The sequence below is a fragment of the Coenobita brevimanus genome, chromosome 65, assembly GCF_032717465.1.
Source record: "Coenobita brevimanus isolate Jiangsu-jjx chromosome 65, ASM3271746v2, whole genome shotgun sequence".
Lineage (NCBI taxonomy): Eukaryota > Metazoa > Arthropoda > Malacostraca > Decapoda > Coenobitidae > Coenobita > Coenobita brevimanus.
The window spans coordinates 43,302,354-43,323,827 of record NC_137018.1 but is presented as its reverse complement, the minus strand read 5'-3'; the positions used below and the strand labels follow the sequence as shown (position 1 = coordinate 43,323,827).

General features: G+C 42.7%; 1 protein-coding gene across 1 annotated transcript in view; it reads right to left on the bottom strand.

Annotated features, from left to right (window-relative positions):
- Positions 1-9,743, bottom strand: part of LOC145405092 (uncharacterized) — a 244,275-nt gene extending 234,532 nt beyond the window's left edge. The window contains exon 1 of the mRNA XM_080276605.1: positions 8,495-9,743. Coding sequence (XP_080132731.1) covers positions 8,495-9,705 — 1,211 coding nt within the window. The 5' untranslated portion in view covers positions 9,706-9,743. The remainder of the gene's footprint in view (positions 1-8,494) is intronic.
- Positions 9,744-21,474: the final 11,731 nt, after the last annotated feature.

Here is a 21,474-nt window from a genome sequence, read left to right as displayed (position 1 = left end):
CTCTGACTGTCTTCAGACTCATGTTGTGCACAAACTTTTGTACCTTCACAATAAACACAATTCCAATATATGAGTATAATTCTTTCCCTTGAATAAAAATACAGTAACAGACACTGTGAAATCAAAACTTATTTGAACTGCAGTAGGATATACATGAAGTATAGTAGTTATACCATAAAACATCATAACTTCGACCTGCGCCCAAACTTTGGACATTTTACGAAAAAATTTAATAATTCAAGTTTATTGGAAGAGAATGCAATATTTGCAAAAAATAATTATATGGGCAGGTAGGGTAATAATGAGAGTGCAATATTTGCAAAGAATAATTACAGTAAAAGTCCTATTATTCGGCAGCTGATTATTCGGTAGATCCGATATTTCGGCAGTTTTGAGAAATAGTCCCATTTACGAAAATCACTGATTGTTCGGCAGATGTCCGGAATCATCTCGGCAGTCCAGGAAGTGTTATCTGTGACTTGTAGGCCTAATGTTTCATTACACTTCTGTATGTTCACTAATTTCTATATTATTTCAGATTCAGGTAAAGTACTGTATTGATTACAATATTGCACAATATCATACAGTTTAGTAACCACCCCCACCAAATTAGCGAGGGTTACGTTCCAAGCCCCCTTGCTAATTCTTGAAATTCGTTCATTCTTGACGCCTTCCTGAAAATGACATTTACCAGTAATTGCATAGCCCATGAACCACTGATACTGTAATGTATTACCCATAATTAAATGTTGCTTGTTAAACCAGTTTCCCCGTTGTTTTTAGCTGTATGGCTGTGACAGCTCTAGTATTTTTATTCCTGAGCATAATGGTGGAAGGGACTGTCATGTTTAAATAAACCTAACCTAACCGAGTTTAACTGTACCTAATAATTTAACCAAACCTAACCTAACCTAAAGTCAGAAAAATACTTTAAAATAAACAGGAGAAATATGAATTGCTAAGGTCTTTCTGATGAAAGTTAAACATACATTTAGTGCTCAATCTTTTGTTTGTTTTTGTGTTTAATGTGAGAGAGTATTGATGCAAACAGTAATACAGTATATCCCATTAACCCCTTAATAACCTCCGGCACTGAACAACCCTTTACAGTACTGATGCCAGTGATGTCAAGATAGTGTGAGCTATAAAGAAAACTGAACATTTATGGGGAGGGAATGAAGGTCACTGGTATGTTTACACAACTCTACGCTACGATTCCAAGCAGTCAGGTGGTCGGTTAATCTCAGATGTTTTCGCCCATTTGGTAAATACATCGTAACTTTATCAATTTTTCCGTGACTCATAGCGATATAATAGCATGGGTATAGGAAGCTAAATAACACATTGCTAGGTGAGCCAGACGATTATCTCCACATGTTTAAGAAAAATAAATTGATTTCAGAAGAATGGAAGAAACTTACTATACGTACTCAAAGAGGGATTAAATTTCTTCCATTTTCTTAAAGATGTGAAGATAATCGTCTGGCGCACCTAGCAATATGTTACATAGCTTCCTAAACCCATGCTTATAATTTGCTATGATTCACGGGAGAAATTACAAAGTTACGGAGCATTACCACATGGGCGAAAACATCTGAGATTAACCGACCCTCTGACTGCTTGGAATCGTAGCGAAGAGTCGTGTAAACATACCAGTGACCTTCGTTCTCTTCCCATAATTGTTCACAGTTTTTTCATAGCTCACTAACTCGACATCACAGACATCGGGACTGTAAAGGGTTGTTCAATGCCGGAAATTATTATGGGGTTAATGGAAGAGTGATCTAATTTTGGATAAGCCAAAAACAGAGTTATGGTACAGTGAACCCTCTCTGAACCAAACTGGGGGGAAGGGTGAGTTGATAAATCTATCTATCTATTGCCAGACGCCTCAATCCTGTTTGGGGTGGCCACAAACAAATCGCCTCCACGTCGTCCTGTCCCCCACCATTTCTCTGCCCTGCCCTCAACTCACCCCCCTCTCTCATATACCTCTCCACTCCATCCCTCCATCTCATCCTCGGCCTCCATCTCCCTCTTCCCCCCTCCACCTCACTCACATACACTCTCTTCGTCAGTCTTTCACCCTCCATCCTCTCCACATGGCCAAACCACCTCAGTGTGTTCCTCATAACGCTTCCTATCACATCCACATCCACACCACAACGCTCCTTTATATCCTCATTCGTCAGCCTGTCTCTCCATGTGACTCCACAGGCTCCTCTTAAATAACTCATTTCCACTGCTCTCACTCTCGACTTGTGTCCTTCCAACAATGTCCAAGCTTCACTTCCATACGTTAGAGTTGGTATCACAATACTGTCATGTAGTAACTTTTTCACTTCCATGTTCACTTCCCTGTTTCTTATCACTGCTTTCAAAGAACCAGCAACCTTTCTTCCCTGCTGTACCCTTTCAAGCACTTCACCCTCCAAACCTCCATCCTTACAAATCACACTACCCAAGTACTTAAACGTATTCACATTTTCCAATTCCTCACCATCCAACCTCGCTGTACATTCACTGACTTCACCTCTCTCAAAGACCATCACTTTACTCTTCCCTACATTCACCTTTAGATTCCGTTTCTTGCACACTCTCCCAAACTCATCTTCCAAGCCTTGCAGCTCCCCTTCGTCTTCACTCAACAACACAGTATCATCTGCAAACAACAGTACAGGGAGTTTCCAAACACTATCCTCTCTCACCAGGGCCACTCCAACATCCACTACCCTACCTTGTATCTCTTTTATTACCCCATCCATGAACAGATTGAACAGCCATGGAGACATGACACATCCCTGTTTCAACCCAACCTCCAAAGAGAAAAATTCACTTAGTTCACCATTCACACGCACTGCAGCCTTAGCACCATCATACATATTCTTCCCAGCATTCAACAACCTTCCATCTACTCCATATATTCTTAATACTTTCCACAATCCTTGTCTATCCACTCTGTCATATGCTTTCTCCAAATCCATGAAAGCCGCATACAACTTCTTTCCCTTCTCTAGAAACTTTTCCACTAGAGATCTAAGAATGAATATCTGATCTACATAACCTCTTCCGTTCCTAAAGCCTCCCTCTTCTTCTCCAACTAATTCCTCTGTTCTTTCTCTAACTCTGTCAGTAAGTATCCTACTATACACTTTTTCTATTATACTAAGAAGACAAATGCCCCTATGATTACCACACACTTCTTTTTCCCCTTTTCCTTTGTACAAGGGAATATTTATACCTGACTTCCAATCCTCCGGGACTCTACCTTCCTCCCAGGCCAATCTCCACATCTTCCACATCCATTCTACTACTCTCTCTCCCCCATGCTTCAGCATTTCACCACACACTCCATCAATTCCCGTGGCTCTCCCCAATTTAACTTTCTTCACTGCTTCCACAACTTCTATCCTACTGATTTCTTCCTGTCTTCTCATCTCCCTCCTTCTCCCAGCCATTCCCCAGCCACTTATACTTGCATTACTTCCATCCCGTATGTTCAACAATTCCTTAAAGTGTTCTCTCCATCTGCTCACTTTTTCTCCCTTCTCCACTAGTAATCTAATATTTTTATATTTCACTCCCCTGCTAACCTCACTTCCACCCTGTCTTACTCTCTTCACCTCTTTCCAGAACATCTTTTTACAGTCCCTCCACTTTACACTCAAATTCCTTCCAAATTCCTCATCCACTCTCTTCTTACTCTCTCGTACTAATCTTTTCACCTCTTTCTTTCTTTCTACATATAACTCTCTCTTCCGCCTCTCAACTTCTTCCACGCCCCTATTTCTCATCCATTCATTGTATGTTTTCTTCTTTTATGCCACAGCCTGTCTCACCTCTTCAGTCCACCATGCTGTTCCTTGCACCCCCCTCCGTCTTCTCTTCCTCCCACATACCACATCACATGCTGCACATATTTCTTCTGTAAATATCCTGCACACATCTTCCACGTCCCCCATCTGCTCCAATTCATATTTGCCCAATTGTTCCTCCACTTCTCTCTTATACTCTGCCTTTTTCTCATCTTCTTGTAACCTTTCCACTCTCCTTGCAACTACTCCTTCCTCTCGTCTTTCCCTTCTTCTATTCCTCCATCTTACTTGTATCCTAATTCTGGCCACCACCAAGTAGTGGTCAGAAAGTCCACTCCCCCAACCTCTATAAGCTCTTGCATCCATTACACATCTTCGCATCCTTTCATCCACACACACATAATCAATCATTGCCTTCCTTTCATTCAGTTCACCACCCACCCTTCTCATCACTCGCCATGTACACCTGTGGATCATTTTATGCCTGAAGAGGGTATTGGCTATCACCAACCCCCTCCCAGCACAAATGTCCACTAATGCACTGCCATTCTCATCTATCGCAGCAGGCACACCCCACTCACCAACTATTCCATCCACCTTCACATTCCCTACCTTACCATTCATATCACCGACCAAAAACACTCTCTCATTCCTTCCAAACTTTCCATGCACACTTCCACATTTGTCCAGAACTCTTCTCGAACTCTGCTAGCACGATCTTGCGCTGGCGCATACACACACACAATCGCCCACATTTGTATTCCAACTTTCAACTTTACCCACACAATCCTTGACCCAACTGATCCATTCTGTCTTATGCTCTTCTTCCATCTTTTACTCACAACTATACAGTACATACTTCTTCCATTGTCCTCTCATTCTCACCTACTCCTGCACATATACCCCATCTATACTCCCATTCTCTCACACTTTCTCCTCTCCATTTTGTTTCAGTCATTCCACATACATCCACTTTTGCACCCTCAAGCACCTGGACAATCTCTCTCTCTCTCACCTCATCATTCGCTCCTCTTACATTCCACGTAGCCATTACCAATATCTGATTGATAAAGCAGATATTCAATAATCATCTATGTTAATCCGCCGCGTCCCACTGACATACATATACGTCCACACATTTTGTCACTCTCAGTCCCGTTGATGTATATAAACGCGCACCAATTGCAAGGTCTCAAATTTGCACAATTTTCAATTTTCGCCCGTGATTTTTGGTACGTATACACGAGACACCTTCCTCTACAAGATGCCAGGCAGGGACAATGCCCTACCCCACATGACCTACCCCCGCTCCCCCCGCACGCCATTGTCTTGGCAATTCACCCGTTACCAGTGACCTGGCCAGTAAAGACATGTTGTGCCACGGTACGAAATTCAGGGCCAGAGTGATTTTCCAATCGATGACAATGTGGAGGATAAAGTTTACATAGCATTAGAGGAAGAAACAGTCAGAAATGATGATCAGGTAATGTCGCCAAAAAATGGTCAGGTATGTTGATGTGTTTGGTGAGTGAAACAATGCTTATATTGCCTACATTACTGTGGGAAAACCAATATACTCTCGTACTACATATAAATTCGTACCAAATAAATAAATACCATTTATGAGTGGTGTGGAATAGTTACCCTCCCATAGAACTCGTTTTCTTTGGGGCCAGCCTGATAGAAAACCCAGTAAGGTAAGGGGAACTGCTACCTGTATCATGTATTTTAAACCTCAAGTGAGCGATTTCTCTATGAATTTTCGATGTTTCTCACCAAAAGCGGAGGTTTGAGCAAAAAAAAAAAAAAAAAAAAAAAAAAAAAAAAAAAAATCCAAAACTGGTCAGGATTGGAGGGAAGCGGTGGTGGAAAATCAGTCGGGGCAGGGCGGGTTAACAAACCTAGCTTGGTTATACAAGGTACAAATCCTACTGCATTGTAGTTTATTAAGCTACAGGACAAAGCTGTACAAATGAATATTCTATATATACAGTGCTCATCAAAAGTTTGTGCAGCAAAACCTCCCTGCAAGCAATATTGGCAAAATGTATTCATTCTCCTTTTGCTTTTACCCAGGTGGGAGGAAGTTACTGATCATACCTCTAGAAAGTTTGGGAATCCATCATCCCAGCATCAATCAGACAGAGAGCTCAGTAGCCACTGGGCATTTGTACGGTAAAGCTTAGTACGCCTGTGCTTCACATTCCTGCCCTGCTTTGGCCTGAAGTTGTCTATAATTCCATGGACTTCTCTCACAGTATGTGCAAAAACAAGCACTTAACTCATTATCAAGTGATGAGTATATGCTCCCTGCACCAGGCAAACTATATAGTGAAAGAACGATAAAGAATTCTTGAAGTTACAGAGTGGGCAGTGCATAAAAGGATCAAGTCACTCATAGACTTGGGTTGCCACAATGCTCCTGCCCATACTCCTCACAATGACAGGCAATAGAAGACTCTATAGTGCATTCTCACCATTAACCATTGTCAACTGGAGGCTAACCCACACACTTCCCCAAGAGAAGTAAATGCCAGAAACCCTCACATTTTGTCTCACATGTCCACATGCATGGCACTAAGAACAAATGATAATGATCTTCGGTAGTGCAGCTGCTGTCCTCCGACTAAACACCTATTTGCCCATCAACAAGTGCAATGTAGGGTCAATTTTAGCAACATACATGCCAGGTGGGAAAACTGACAAGTGGTGGCACATTCTGTGGACAGATGAGTCAACCTTCAGAGTGACTGTAAACTGAGGCGGTAAGATTTACCATAGAAGTGGCAGCAACTCGGCCAACCCATGCTACATCTGGATGAGCGTTATTCGCCCAGATGCTGTGATGATAAGGGGTGCCTTTGGTTAGCATGAAGAGGGGGAGCATGTTGTGTTGGCATGCAGTCAAATAATGAACAAAAATAGCTACTGTATTCAGGATTGTTATGTGACCACCTTCTTCAATTTTTTGAGCATGGTGCCACACAGACATTTTTATCCAAGACAGGGCTCCTTGCCACACAGCCTGAGACACCACCAACTGGCTGAAATTGTCAGGCTGAGGTACTAGAGAACTGGTCTGGTCATTCTCCACACCTCAGCCCAACAGAAAACCTATGGGGCACTATCAAGAGGAAGTTAAGGCATCATGACACATCTTCCTTCTCCCCTCTTGGTGGAGACTGAGAAGTAGGTGTTGACTCAAGGGGTGCTTAAGGAACAAGGGTCACCCTACAGGACATTAAATCTAGGAAAATACCCTATTAAATATTTTTTCTATTATATATTTCATCACGATGCAACTTGTTTCAGTGGGGGGCACCTGAACTTTTGACAAGCAATGTACACATCTAATAAATCACTTAAAATTTATAACCAATATTACAGTACAGTACAGAACAATAACAAAATTAACTGGATACCATATTTTTTGCCATATATATGATATGCATCCCCCCCCAAAAAAAAAAAATAAATAAAATAAAAATCCTTGTGCATCATCAAAGACAAATGTCATAAGCTTAGACTGGAGTTAGCTCAGGCTCTATTCAAAACAGCCACATATACAGGTAGTTTCCCAGTAAATTGCCTATCACTGGCAGAATTTAAAATATAATATGGTAATTAAAAATGTTGATAAATTGTGAAAAATACAATGAACTTGAATGTTTACTCAGAATACTGTATTTAGGAAAAAATTAACTTCAAGGACTGCCACAACTCTGTGTTTACATATTGACCGTGCTGACACCTGTTGTCTGCTGGTGACCACAATTGAAAGTTATCAATGCAAGCATGGATTTTTAGAATGAACAAGTTCTTGATATTATTATTGGCCTTTATTATTTTAATTTTATATCCTTTCTGCATGAACCATGCTGATAGTTAACATTCAGTCGAGTGAATTAGGGAAAAACCTAGCCGGGTCAAACTCAACAAAGAAGAAGGGTGGGCAGAAGCAACTTCTAGTGAACATATACATGCCTTGGTTACAGATTTTCACTTTTATATGGTAGACTGATGAATAGTATTGAACTGGGATACTTAAAGACAAATATGTATTTAGCCTACAAAACCACCACGTTCAGACTCTGTAAAGAAGCAGATGTGGGGACAGAAGTAATCTGTTGTGCTTATACAGATGACCAGGGTACCAATTTTCACATTTTACTTCTTTTATATGGTGAAAGTAAAACTAAGGTACCAATATTGACTGATGAATAGTTCTAAATGGATATAGTGAATGGTATGAGTGCATCTGTCTAAATATGACTACATCACACTAAGGTTTTAATGAATGTTGGTTAGGAATGAAAAAAAAAGTTTTCCCCTTATATCTGCATGTCCAAAATTTGGGTGCACACTGCAGCATCTTATGTTCCAAAAAATATGATAAGTGGCAAAGCACTGGTGGAAATGACAGCTAGACTGACTTTGCTGGTCGACTGCATCCATCCTATACAATACCTGTATGCTGTTCGGTTGACTCAGAGAGTTTGTTAAAGCCAAAATATGGTATATGGAAGTTCATCATAAATAATTTAGTAAATGTATTGATAAAATGAAAGAACTGTACAGAAAGGCCAGATCAAAAGATAATTACTGCACATAAATAGCACTTACAGGTATACAATCTGGGTCAAGGTACTGACCGCAAACAACATGGCATGCAATATTACCTATTTATGAGGTGGTTGCTGCGGCCATCACCGGGGTCATGTTCATCGGGTCTAAGGTCCTCGGTGCTATCATGGGGCTGTGCTCCTGGTCCTGTTCCTGGTCCCAGTCCTGCCATGGCTGCTGCCGATGCTCCTGTTGTGGTGTTGGCACGTTCTGACAACAGCAGCCGCATCTGGACCAGATTAAACTGTGCAGCCAGCGACCGGCAGTCATAATGAGCAAAGGCTGAACGCCGAGTAGGGATTGTCGCTGGGATATCCTCACCGCGGCTATCACTGTCCCCATTTACTTCAACAGATTTAGAAAACTTACTGGTAATGGTAGGTACACTTGAATCTGAATTTACATCATTCTTACTTTCTGCTTTACCCTCAGTACTTTTACTTGATCTAAGTTTCTTAAATATAGAAGGCTTATCTTTGTCCCACAGTTTTTGAAATTTTGACCGTGCTTTGGGTGAGATGGCCTCAACTTCACCGGATGTGGAACCTGCCACATTGTCAGATGAAGAAGAGCTAGTCTTGGTGGGGTCGGTGGGCTTAAGAGTACGAAGGATGGAATATAATGTTTCTGGGGGTGCCGAAGCCACATTGATAGAGCCATGTGAACCATATTCCCTTCGTAATGGTGAGGATGGAGGCTGTTCCTCTCCATCATGGTCCAGATCCAAGGAGGAGTTGCTCCGGTACAATCCCCCTAAACCTGCTGCCCCTCGCATAAACACAAACCCTCCTCCAACCTCTTGGCCTGATCGGAGTCCATTCCCCCTAGTAATGGGCTGCAGGCTTGTGGGACCTGATCGCAATCGTTCATTGTAGGAAGCCCTAAAGTCTGCTGCTCCAAACCTTTGGCCAGAGCTAGCCTTAGGGCGATTACTGACACTGAGAGCCCGAACACGCTCACTAACATAACCCAATGACCCTTGTTCCCGCACCTTCACCTCTGTGCTCTTCTTCCTTATGGTACTCCTCTCAATACAGATGTTACTGTTGTTGCTGTTAGAAATAAGTCCATTTTCTACACCATTGATCTCTACATTGTTGTTGAGAATGTTGGCACTATGGGAAGAATTTGGAGTGGTTACTGGCAAGAATTCTGGGTCGTGATCCAGTGAGGCTGTGTCTCCTGTGGGACCAGCTAGGGGTCGGCCCACTGAGCTCCGGCCAAGACAAGCAACTGGCGTTACATTCATCACTTCTGCCTTCTTCATCACCTTGTGCAATGTAGTAGTCTCTATATCTTCACATATTTGTCTGTACTGCATTTCATTATCAGCTATGGAATTTTTCTTCTTACCGGGACACAGCTACCATTTATATATATATATATATATACACTATATATAATTTTTACATTGTAACATTAGTAGGCTAACGTTTATTCACACAGTTTTCTGTTACACACAAAATCCCACTCCTCTGCTGGTCCATGGAAGTGGGTGGTCATTTTGTTAGTCTTACAGAAACTTGGCCAACATGATGTGGCTACTGAGGATGCTTACATACAAACGAAGCATGTCAAATATTTATTAAAATCCCTTCATCTTGAAGCTCTATCACACCAGCACCTTCCTTGGTGATCTCCACACCACAGCCCAGAATCAACAGTGTGACAATCAGGCATGAGTGAGAGGCCTAGGGTTGGTGGTAGTTGAGCGGTGGATGGTGTTGTTTGGGGGACGTGGGTGATGCTTACAGGTGGAAGTGCCAAGGCGCAGTAGGAGCAAACCCTGACTGATGAACCTCCTTGGAACTGCACTGAGGGTAAGCTACCACAACTATCCAGGGGCATCTCCATTACCTGTAACAACATAAGCTAATTACTTACGAAAGACCAGCTACGGTATGTACAGTCTTAAATGGCTATTATAATTACTGTGCTAAAATACCTACATGGCAGAGGACCCTTGTTAGACAATGAACCAGTATGTGATGAACTGCTTATAAAATGACACAGGACCTTTTTGGACATAAAAAAGCATTATTGCTTATATGATGATTATGATCCCACACAAATCCTCAATGGTCGATATACAATTGGCATTTTTGCTTATATACTCACCCTCATGCAAGTCTACAGTCTTCTGCATGTTCCAAGATGGCATCTGCATTCATCACTATCAGGTGTGTTAGTGTCAGTGATGGAATAACAGTGAGGTGTTGGAGCTCAAGCAGCAAGTGAAGTGCAGTTAAGTAAACTATCTGTTTAAGTGAGCAAGTATCTTGCTTTTAGACGTACTCGTATTTTTGGTGGTAAACAGCAAGTGAAGAGCCGTGAAGCAAAATAATAACCACTTTACATGAGCAGGAAACTTTATTTTTTAGACCTGGTTGGTTGGGTGATATATACATCATCTAATCCTGTGTTGCCCCATGAGGAGCATAAGAGCCCAGGGCTAGGCAAGTTGGTCCTGACATTTAAGAGGAGAGTGGCCAGCCTTACTCATCCCTGAGTGGGATTATGTGAGGAATAAACCCCAACCACCCCTTGGATATAAACTGACACAGGCTCAATCTGGTTGGAGCACCTTTATTAACCACTAAACCACCAGGCACCAATAATTTGGTCATATGGTTACCACCCAGCATAGTAAGGGGTTTCCTGGTACCCGTATACAGGAAACCATTTGGCTTGTCACTCAATGTACTGTAGAGTCACCTGTAGATGGAAAGAAAAAGAAAGAATGAAGGAGAGAAATACATATGAGGAAGGAAGGAAAGAGGGAATGATGAGAGGATAAAACAACCACCCAAGGGTAGCACTACATCGAGTGAAAGGATGGTAAGCACCCTTTTGGTTAAAAACATATTCCCACTGAACCTATTTTATTCAGTGACTCAATATATGATAATAACTGTTATGTGATGGATTTTTTTTTTCAAATGCAACCTCATCATAAAATGAGGAATGCTGTATGCCAGTACAGGTACTCTCACCCATTTGATATAACTTTACAAATCCTACACTCCTGCTACAAAAGCTAGGAATAATACAGGGTTCCTGCAAGAGATCAAACTGCATGGTACTGCATAATGGCATGTGAGCCAAACAAAGTAGATAACTGGAATATGCCACTCACAGTAGAAAGTAATGTGGCCTATGACTATACAGTACTTAACTTACAGTATCCCTTCTAGTATTACTTTAGCTACGGCAAACAAACGAAGGATAGTAAAAATGTACTGAAGCCTTTCAAAAACAGTCGATGTGTTAGATAGGCTACCAGCTTAGAAGTCCTTCCAGTGCACAAGCAAACTTTCCATACACACCTGGTAAGCTTTTACAACTGGAAGAGAGTATCAGCATATAAATTTCTTTCATACAAAGGAAGCTAGCATACAGTACTGTGCAATAATTCAACAGATAAAAAGTATGGAGTAGTTCACAAAAAATATGAATGTTGCCAAGGTTTGTCTGATCATACAATTACACTCACACAAGTAGTCTGTGGGTGTAGTTAATGTGTTTGGCTCAGCTTATTTGTCTGTCTGCTTCTGTGCCAAATTTGGAATAAAGATTGATGATCATCAGAGGAACAAGTGATTAAATTCAGGGCAAAAAATGGTCAAGGGTTATAGTCTATCATCTATCAATTGCCAGATGCTATAATCTCGCAAGGGGTGGCCACAAACAAATCGCATCCATGTTGTCCTGTCCCCCACCATTTCACTGCCCTCCCCCCACCTAACACCCTGCTCTCATATACCTCTCCACTCCATCCCTTCATCTCATCCTCGGCCTCACCGTCTCACTCCCCCCCTCCACCTCATTCACATACATTCTCCTTGTTAGTCTCTTGCTCTCTGTCCTCTTCAGACGGCCAAACCATCTCAGTGTATTTCTCCTAACACTTTCTATCACATCCAAATCCACACCACAAAGCTCCCTCACTTCCTCATTTATCAGTCTGTCTCTCCATGTAACGCCACATGCTCCTCTCAAATACTGGTAACTCATTTCCACTGCTCTCACTTTTGACCTGTGTCCTTCCAACAAGGTCCAAGCTTCACTTCCACATGTTAAAGTTGGTATCAATACTATCACTCAGCGACTTAACTTCCATGCTCAAAGTCATAACTGCAAAAAAAATTAAAACTTCAAAGAAGTTTCAATAAATCTGAAATGATGACTGAGAGCAATCAGAGATACAACTGATTATCATTTGGGGAAAAAAAAAAAAAAAGTCAATACCAGTACCAAGATTTGGAACTTTGATAGACTGTTTCTGTATCAAGCATGTAGGGCATGGGTGCTGCACTCTATGAGTGCTCCTTCTTGCTGTGGCATGCAGGGAGAAACTAAGGGAAGCATGGAGGATATGGGCTGAGAAGACTACTGTATTCAGAATAAAGGCCTAAAAAAGGGAAGCTCAGAAATAAAGCATTGGCAGATGAATATATGCATAATGTCCTGGAGGAGCTGAGATCCTATTTTTAGGTTTGTTTACATTTATCTTAGTGGTAGGTGGTGGCAATCATCATCTACTCACTTGATGTAGTGCTGCCTATTTTTTCATTCACTTTTATATTTTAAATCTTTTTCTGTGCCAGGCATCCTCTCTTCCTATTTCTCCTATCTTTCCTGTCATTTTTTATAACTCTTCTTTCCTTTGCTGGTAGGTTCACATTGAGTGACATGCCTAAAGGTTTCCCATAAACTAGGAAGCTATATAAAATACTGGAGTGGTAACAACATAACCATCCCATACACATTCCTTACATGTCAACAGGTGGGTTGGCAGAGGGTCAGTGTCCCTCCCTGTAAAACAACTAACATACATAACTCAAAGTCAAACAGCCATCCCTTAAGGGATTATGGCATCTGGCTATAGATATATATAGATAGAGAGACAGAATACATTATAAACAGATAGATTACATTATCTTCCAAATTCATTAAATTAATTTTGCTTTTCTTTTTCTCTGCAAAACTCTTCACACATTTCTTATTCTCAGAATAAACAAATGCACATCTGAACCTGGTAAGGTAATCCTGCAGTGGTCATTAATATTTCAGAGTGAACTGTTAGATAACGGCATCGGCTCTGAGGTACAATGGGGTCTCTCAGTATGCGAGAATATGGTCGACAAAATGCGCCGCATATTGGAAATTTCACATATTAGAAGCCATTTAGGAAGGGAAGTGGCTGTGTAGATCAGATATTCATTCTCAGATCTTTAGTGGAAAAGTTTCTAGAGAAGGGAAAGAAGTTTTATGCAGCCTTCATGGATTTAGTGAAGCATATAACAGGGTAGATAGACAAGGATTCTGGAAAGCATTATTAATATAAGGAGTAGATGGGAAGTTGTTGAAGGCCATGAAGAGTATGTATGAGGGTGCTAAGGCTGCAGTGCATGTGGATAGTGAACTGAGTGAATTTTTCTATCTGAAGGCTGGATTGAAACAAGGATGTGTCATGTCTCCATGGTTGTTCAACCTGTATATGGATGGGGTTATAAAAGAGATACAAGGTAGGGCAGTGGATCTTGGAGCAGCCCTAGTGAGAGAAGGCAGTGTTTGGAAACTCCCTATACTGTTGTTTGTAGATGATACTGTTTTGTTAAGTGAAGACGAAGGGGAGCTGCAAGACTTGGTGGAAGAGTTTGGGAGAGTGTGAAGGAAACAGAATCTAAAGGTGAATATACGGAAAAGTAAAGTGATGGTCTTCGAAATAAGTGAAGTCAGTGAATGTACAGTAAGACTGAGTGGGGAGGAAACGGAGAATATGAGTGCATTTAAGTATTTGGGTAGTGTGACGAGTCACGATGGAAGTTTAGAGGGTGAAGTGCTTGAAAGGGTGCAGCAGGAAAGAAAGGTTGCTGGTTCCTTGAATGTAGTGATAAGAAACAGGGAAGTGAGCATGGAAGTGAGAAAACTACTAAATGACAGTACAGTCATCCCTCAACACCCGCAAGGGTTAGGTAACAGAGACACCCGCGAATGTTAAAAATCCGCAGATATATGTTGCACCCCCTTAAAAGACCTCTGGACCTCCATTTCCTTATATAACTAAAGAAAAACCCTACATGCATGTTTACAACCAGTTTATTTAATACAAGAACACTAAACAACTACCGGTACTTTATTTAATACAAGAACACTAAAAGTTAAAAATAATGAACATTTTACTCCTGCATGGCCTCTTCTGACTACTGTGTTCATCCCAGCTCCCTCCAAAAGGTAGAGAGTTACAGTATATTTCGTTCACTGGATAATGCCATTACTGTACTAAAACAGCCACGAACTGTGCCTGGGATAATGTTACAGTGTCAGCAGAGTTCAACAAGATAATTTTTTTTTTTCCTCTAGCCATCCACGGATATTCAAAACCATGTATGTTAAAACCACAGATGTTAAGGGATGACTGTACTGTGATACCAACTCTAACGTATGGAAGTGAAGCTTGGACCTTGTTGGAGGGACAGAAGTCAAGAGTGAGAGCAGTGGAAATGAGTTATTTGACAGAAGCATGTGGAGTCACATGGTGAGACAGACTGACAAATGAGGACGTGAAGGAGTGTTGTGGTGTGGATGTGGATGTGATAGGAAGTGTGTATGGCACACATACCGGTATTCCCTCCCTTTTCCCCCTTCCTGTTGCCCCCTCACACTCCCTCCACCTCACTATTCCCTCTTATTTCTCAAGGATGTCTAATTCTCGTTCATAGTGAGGAGTCTTTTTTTTTACAGGCAGACCTCAAGATACAATACCCCTAGATGATATACTCTGGCACAGCAATGGGGGCAGAAACACCACCCTACTCCGCCTAATGATGGCCAAACCCCAGTATAATGATTTTTTTTTTTTTTTTTTTACTGATTCTGATGATATTTTAGACAAATTACTGTATATGTTTAGGTTGATTTATAAACTGCTTTTAGACTTAGATTAATGTGCTTTAGTCATAGGTGGGGTGAACATTGTCATTTTAGGGTGCAGTTTACTAAGTTTGATTTTTTCCAGACTTTATTTTTGAAGATTTTCATATTTTATTTTTGGGTTTAGGTGAGTTATAAACTGCTTTTAGGCTTAATTTTGCTAGTTTTAAAGCTATTAGGGGTTTAAGTTAGCTAGAAACTTGTTTTTGGACTTATTTGGGTGGGTTTAGGATTATGTTGGGGGGAAACCCAAGGTTCAAAAATGCATCCTTATATTTTACATGTTAAATCTACCCAGCGATACGATACCCTGCCCAGTGATGGGTTTTTACTTAACCAACTGCATTGTTAAACCGAGGTAAACCTGTATTTCTGATGGTCGATAACACAGGAACCATTCAACATATGATAGTGATATATATATACATTTTCTGGAGTGCAAAATCAAGCTCTTCAAATCAATAAGACCAAAATTTATTTTTGCGCAATTTTTTTTTCTCTCTCCTTATACGCGAGGGGCAACAATTATCATTGTTGAAATTCTTTGACGGTCAATATTGCAGTAACCATTAGTCACATGAGACTGAATTATACATTTTCAGATGTGTAAATTCAAGCTCTTGACACCTGTAAAAGAAAAATAATAATACTTTGGCAAAAGTTAGTAAATCGAACCCAATTTGCAGTTCTGCGGACAGGGAGGGCGAGATTTGCGGTCTTAAGGGTTTACTGTTGAACTGTGACTGCAAGAACTGATTGGAAAAAAATAAAACACAGTAAGACCTCACTATAATGGACAAATTGGGGCCCAAGCCATTCCGAAAAATGCAAAATTCTGATGAAAGTGACATCGTAACTTCCCCCGGCTAAATCAGACTTTTTCCAATACAGTACATTAGACATTAGTCCGTATCGCACCAACAGTTTCTAAAGTGTTCTCACTACCATTGAAGTACTGTACTGTATTATACTTTCACTACAATTATCAAATGATATAATATACACAGGTATATCCCAATATGCGATACCCCTAGATGCAATACCCCGGCTTAGCAATGAGGGTACAAATACCACCATGCACCGCTCGACGATGGCAGCACCTCAGTTTAACCTGTGGATTGCAAACCACAGTTCAGGCTAGGTAGCGTTGCACTGTGAGCCAAAGCTCAGGCTGTGCTAACCCTTTGGTGGCTGTGCATCACCGCTAACTACTCCATCCCTACACAAAATTACACATGGCGCTACGCAAAGATGGGGAGATTTTTCTTTTTCACCAGATGATGCCCTTCACTACAATAATCAAATGGTACAATATACATAGGTATACCCCAATATGCGATACCTCTAGATGCAACATCCCAGCTCAGTGATGGGGGTACAAATACCACCATGCCCTGCTAGACAACAGCCGCACCCCGGTTTAACCTGTAGATTGCGAGCCACAGTTCAGGCTGGGTAGCGTCACATTGTGAGCCACAGCTCAGTCTGTGCCAACCCTCCAGTGGCCGTGCATCACCGCTAACTACTCCACCCCTACACAAACTTACACATGGCGCTACACAAAGAGAGAGAGAGAGAGAGATTTTTCTTTTTCACCAGATGATGCCCTAGATGTTTATCTTTAAGTTTATAATAAACTACACTCCTACGCAAACTTACGCATGGCGCTACGCAAAGACAGGGAGAGATTTTTTTCACCAGATAATGCCCTGGATATTAATCTTAAAAAAAAAAAAGGCTTTTTGTCTAACACAGGGTGAGATAAAAAAAGGTAACTGCGCAATCCATGGGTTAATGATGGGCCCTCTGACATCACGTTCACCGGCAATAGGTCGAAATTTTGAATCACGCACGTTCTTCCAGCAAGCTGAGCCTGCCTGCCTCCCAGGATGCCAGAAATGCTTGCGCAGCCCCCACAACCATCACTTCCCCTCGCACTCACCCATATTGTTCTTCTTGCATCGGCCATCTCAAAGTGAGGAACTCTCTTATGCTCGCCCACCACGCATCATGTTGCATCACCAATGTTACGCAAGCCACTATCATAGTGCATCGTAACTGAGTACTGTACGACCAATGATATGAGCAGAGCAGTTATACTAATCGTGTGTGGAGTGCAATTCTGTGATTTTTGGCCTAAATAAGTGTGATCACGTCTGGTAAGGGTGCTGCACATGGTGCGGCTAGTGGTGGTGCTTTTGGAGGCCCTAGTCAGGGTGGTAAGCAGCCTGCTAGTGTTGGTGCTGGTGATGTTCCTGCGAAGCGTGTGGTTAAAACTGTCTAGAAGTCAAACTAGATATTCTTAAGCGCCATGAAAAAGGTAAGGGTGCATGTGCTATCACCTTGGCTCTCCACCTGGCCTAGTCAACTGTCTCCACTATCATCAAGAAGAAAGAGGTATTAAGACTGCTGCTGGGGAGGTTGCAACCTTATCCACCTCTAGTATCACCTGCCACAGAGAGCCTGTGATGAAGGAGCTGGAGCAGATGCTCCACACATGGGTGGATGACCAGAACCGGCAGAAGGCACCCTTGAGCCAGGAAATTATTTGCACCAAGGCTTTCTCACTAAGGGACAAAATCAAGGTGAGGCGGGATCTTGATGCTAGCAAGACCTTTAAGGCTAACCATGGGTGGTTTGATGCTTCATGATGCGTGCTAATCTCCACCACGTGAAGATGCACAGTGAGGCAGCGAATGCAGATATGCTGGCGGCGGCAGCGTTTCCTGACAAGTTGAAACGCATCATCGAGAAGGGTGGCTACAGTGCGAAGCAGGTCTTGAATTTTGACGAGACAGGGCTCTTTTGGAAGAGAATGTCATCAAAGACATTCCTTGCAAGAGAGGAAAATTCTAAGCCAGGGTTCAAGGCCTCAAAGGACCAGCTTACACTCCTGCTGGAGGAAATGCCGAGGGCGACGTCAAGTTGAGGCCACTCTTTGTTTACCACTCCGAGAACCCCAGGGCACTGGTGGGGTACGTGAAAGAAAATCTTGGGATGATCTGGAAGCACAACAAGAAGGCCTAGCTGACTTCTGACATCTGTTCATATTTCCACTCATACCTCTCTCATGTCCTCAAGAGGTATGCCTCCAGGGAGTATTTGTCAAAAAGATTTCTCGTGGTGGCAGACAACATGCCTAGCCACCCTCCCGCGATGAAGGAGTGGGCAAGCAACATTGGTGTTCCTGCGCCTCAATACCACGTCGTTGTTGCAACCCATGGACCAAGGGATGAGTGCTAATTTTAAAGCATATTACCTCTGCTGCACTATGCAGCAGTTGGTGAGGGCCTGTAACAGCGACGATAAGACAACAGTGCAGAAGTTCTGGAAAGGCTACAGTATATGCCATGCCACAGAGAACATCACTGCAGCATGGAGGGAAGTTAGCCAGCCCACCATGAACGGTGTGTGGCGGAAGCTGTGGCCAGAGTGCGTGCACTCCTTCACCGGCTTCCCCAAGGGGATGCAATTTCCTCCAGTGTAGCATGTGCGGCAGGAAACTGTTGAACTGTCGCACGAGGCTGGCTTCGGGAAGGTCGACAAGGAGGACGTAGAAGAGGTCCTGTAAAGCCACAGGGAGGAGCTCCTCAATATGGAGATTCAGCAGGCGTACAAGGAGGCACAGGAGGAGGAGGAGGTCGTCCCTGAAATGAGAGCTGATGACCAAGCTGGCCGAGATCACTGTGCTCATGCACACACACAACCCTCTCCCAGGACAATGCAGCAGTGCAGCTAATCAGCTGGAGAAGGGGAGGAAGCTGATGACAGGGAGTGCTGGAGCTCCCGTTTCATCAGCCCTCAGGACTAGTTCCTGACCATCCCCCTTTGCTGAACTTTTTCAGTGTCTCAGTTACACAGAGAGTAGGCCAGCATGCTCTCCAGTACAAATTTCTCTAACTATCTTCACCACACTACATGCACAGTACACACTAGTCCTATTCAAAATTTACCAAAAATGGCGTCGTTTTATCAAGCCTCGGAGTCCCCAGGGGGGGACCATAAATGCCCCCACCATCTGCCCCTCTCCCGGTGACGACTCAAGGTGCCTGGAACCACTGTCTGACTCTCTTCTTCTTCATTTCTGCAACATTCGCGGCCTTTCCTCTAACTTTCGCTCTGTTGAGCACCACCTCTCCTCCTCTGAACCTCACCTTCTTTTTCTAACGGAGACTCAGCTGTCTGAGGCAACTGACAGCAAACCCTTTTCTGTATCCTCCTACTTTCTCTATACTTATTTCAAAGCCAAAGGTGGCTGTTGTGTATATATACGCAACGACTTATCTTGCTCTCGTGTTCCTGAACTTGATTCTTCTGAATTCTCCACACTCTGGCTTCGGCTTTCCTGTCATTCTCTGACTAAATATATCTGTGCTGTTTACTTATCCCCTAATTCTACTGACTATCAAAAATTCTTCGACTATCTTACTTCTACGATGGAACACATTCTATCCATTTCTCCTTTCTCTGAAATCTCCATTCTTGGAGATTTCAATGTTCACCACCACCTTTGGCTCTCCTCTCCTTTCACGGATCCACCTGGTGAACAAGCCTACATCTTTTCTATCCTTAATGACCTAGAGCAGCTTGTGCAGCACCCTACCCGTATCCCTGACCGCCTTGGAGAGAGCTCCAACATACTTGACCTCTTCCTCACAACAAATCCTTCTGCTTACTCTGTTAATCTTTTCTCTCCATTGGGCTCCTCCGATCACAACCTTATTACCTTAACCTGTCCTATCACTCCGGTAAGGCCTGTGGACCCTTCAGGGAAACGTCGTCTGTGGCATTTTGGAGCCGCAGACTGGGAGGCCCTCAGGCAGTACTTCTTTGATTTTCCCTGGAATGATTATTGCTTCCATGGCCGTGAGCCATCTGGGTGTGCCTCGCGCATTACGGAGGTTATTCTCTCGGGCATGGAAGCATACATTCCTTTCTCATATCCTTTGACTAACGCAAGAAAGCCTTGGTTTAATCACGCTTGTTCTAATGCTGTCCGCAACAAGGAGAGGGCCTACAAAAGGTACCGGAGCCAACCCACCCCTGAATCACATCATCTTTACGTTTCTGCCCGGAATCGTGCTAAGTCTGTTCTTCGCTCTACTAAAAATAATTTCATCCATACTAAATGCTCTCAACTCTCCAACTCGAATTCTTCCCGCTCCTTCTGGCATCTTGCCAAAAATCTTTCTAACAACTTTACCTCATCATCCTTCCCTCCTCTTTTCTACTCTGATGGTTCTGTAGCTATTTCTTCTACTGATAAAGCAGATCTCTTTGCACAGACTTTCTCCTCCAATTCTACCTTAGACGATTCCGGTGCTGTTCCTCCATCACTTCCCCCCTCTGACTTCCTCATGGCTGACATTAAAATTTCTTCAGTTGATGTATTTTCTGTCATCACTGGCCTCAGTACTAACAAGGCATATGGGCCTGATGGGGTCCCTCCTGTTGTTCTCAAGAACTGTGCTTCTGTGCTTACACCCTGCCTAGGCAAACTCTTTCGTCTTTGTCTGTCAACTTGTACCTTTCCTTCTTGCTGGAAGTTTGCTCTCATTCAGCCAGTCCCAAAGAAGGGTGACCACTCCCAACCCTCCAACTATCGTCCAATTGCTTTAAAGTCCTGTATTTCAAAAGTTTTCGAGTCAATTCTTAACAGAAAAATTTTAAGGCATCTTTCCTATCACAACCTTCTTTCCGATCGTCAGTATGGGTTCCGTCAGGGACGCTCCACTGGCGATCTTCTCACCTACCTTTCAGACTCCTGGTCATCCTCCTTTCGGGACTTTGGCGAAAGCTTTGCCATTGCACTTGACATCTCAAAGGCTTTCGATCGAGTCTGGCATAAATCTTTAATTTCCAAACTGCCCTCCTACGGTTTCTATCCTTCTATCTGTGCCTTCATTGCTAGCTTCCTTTCTGGTCGTTCTATAACCGCTGTTGTAGACGGCCATCGTTCTTCTCCTAGATCTATCAACAGTGGTGTTCCTCAGGGCTCTGTCCTATCACCAACTCTCTTCCTTTTATTCATCAATGATCTTCTAAGCTGTACATCTAACCCTATCCACTCATACGCTGATGACTCCACCCTTCACCTTTC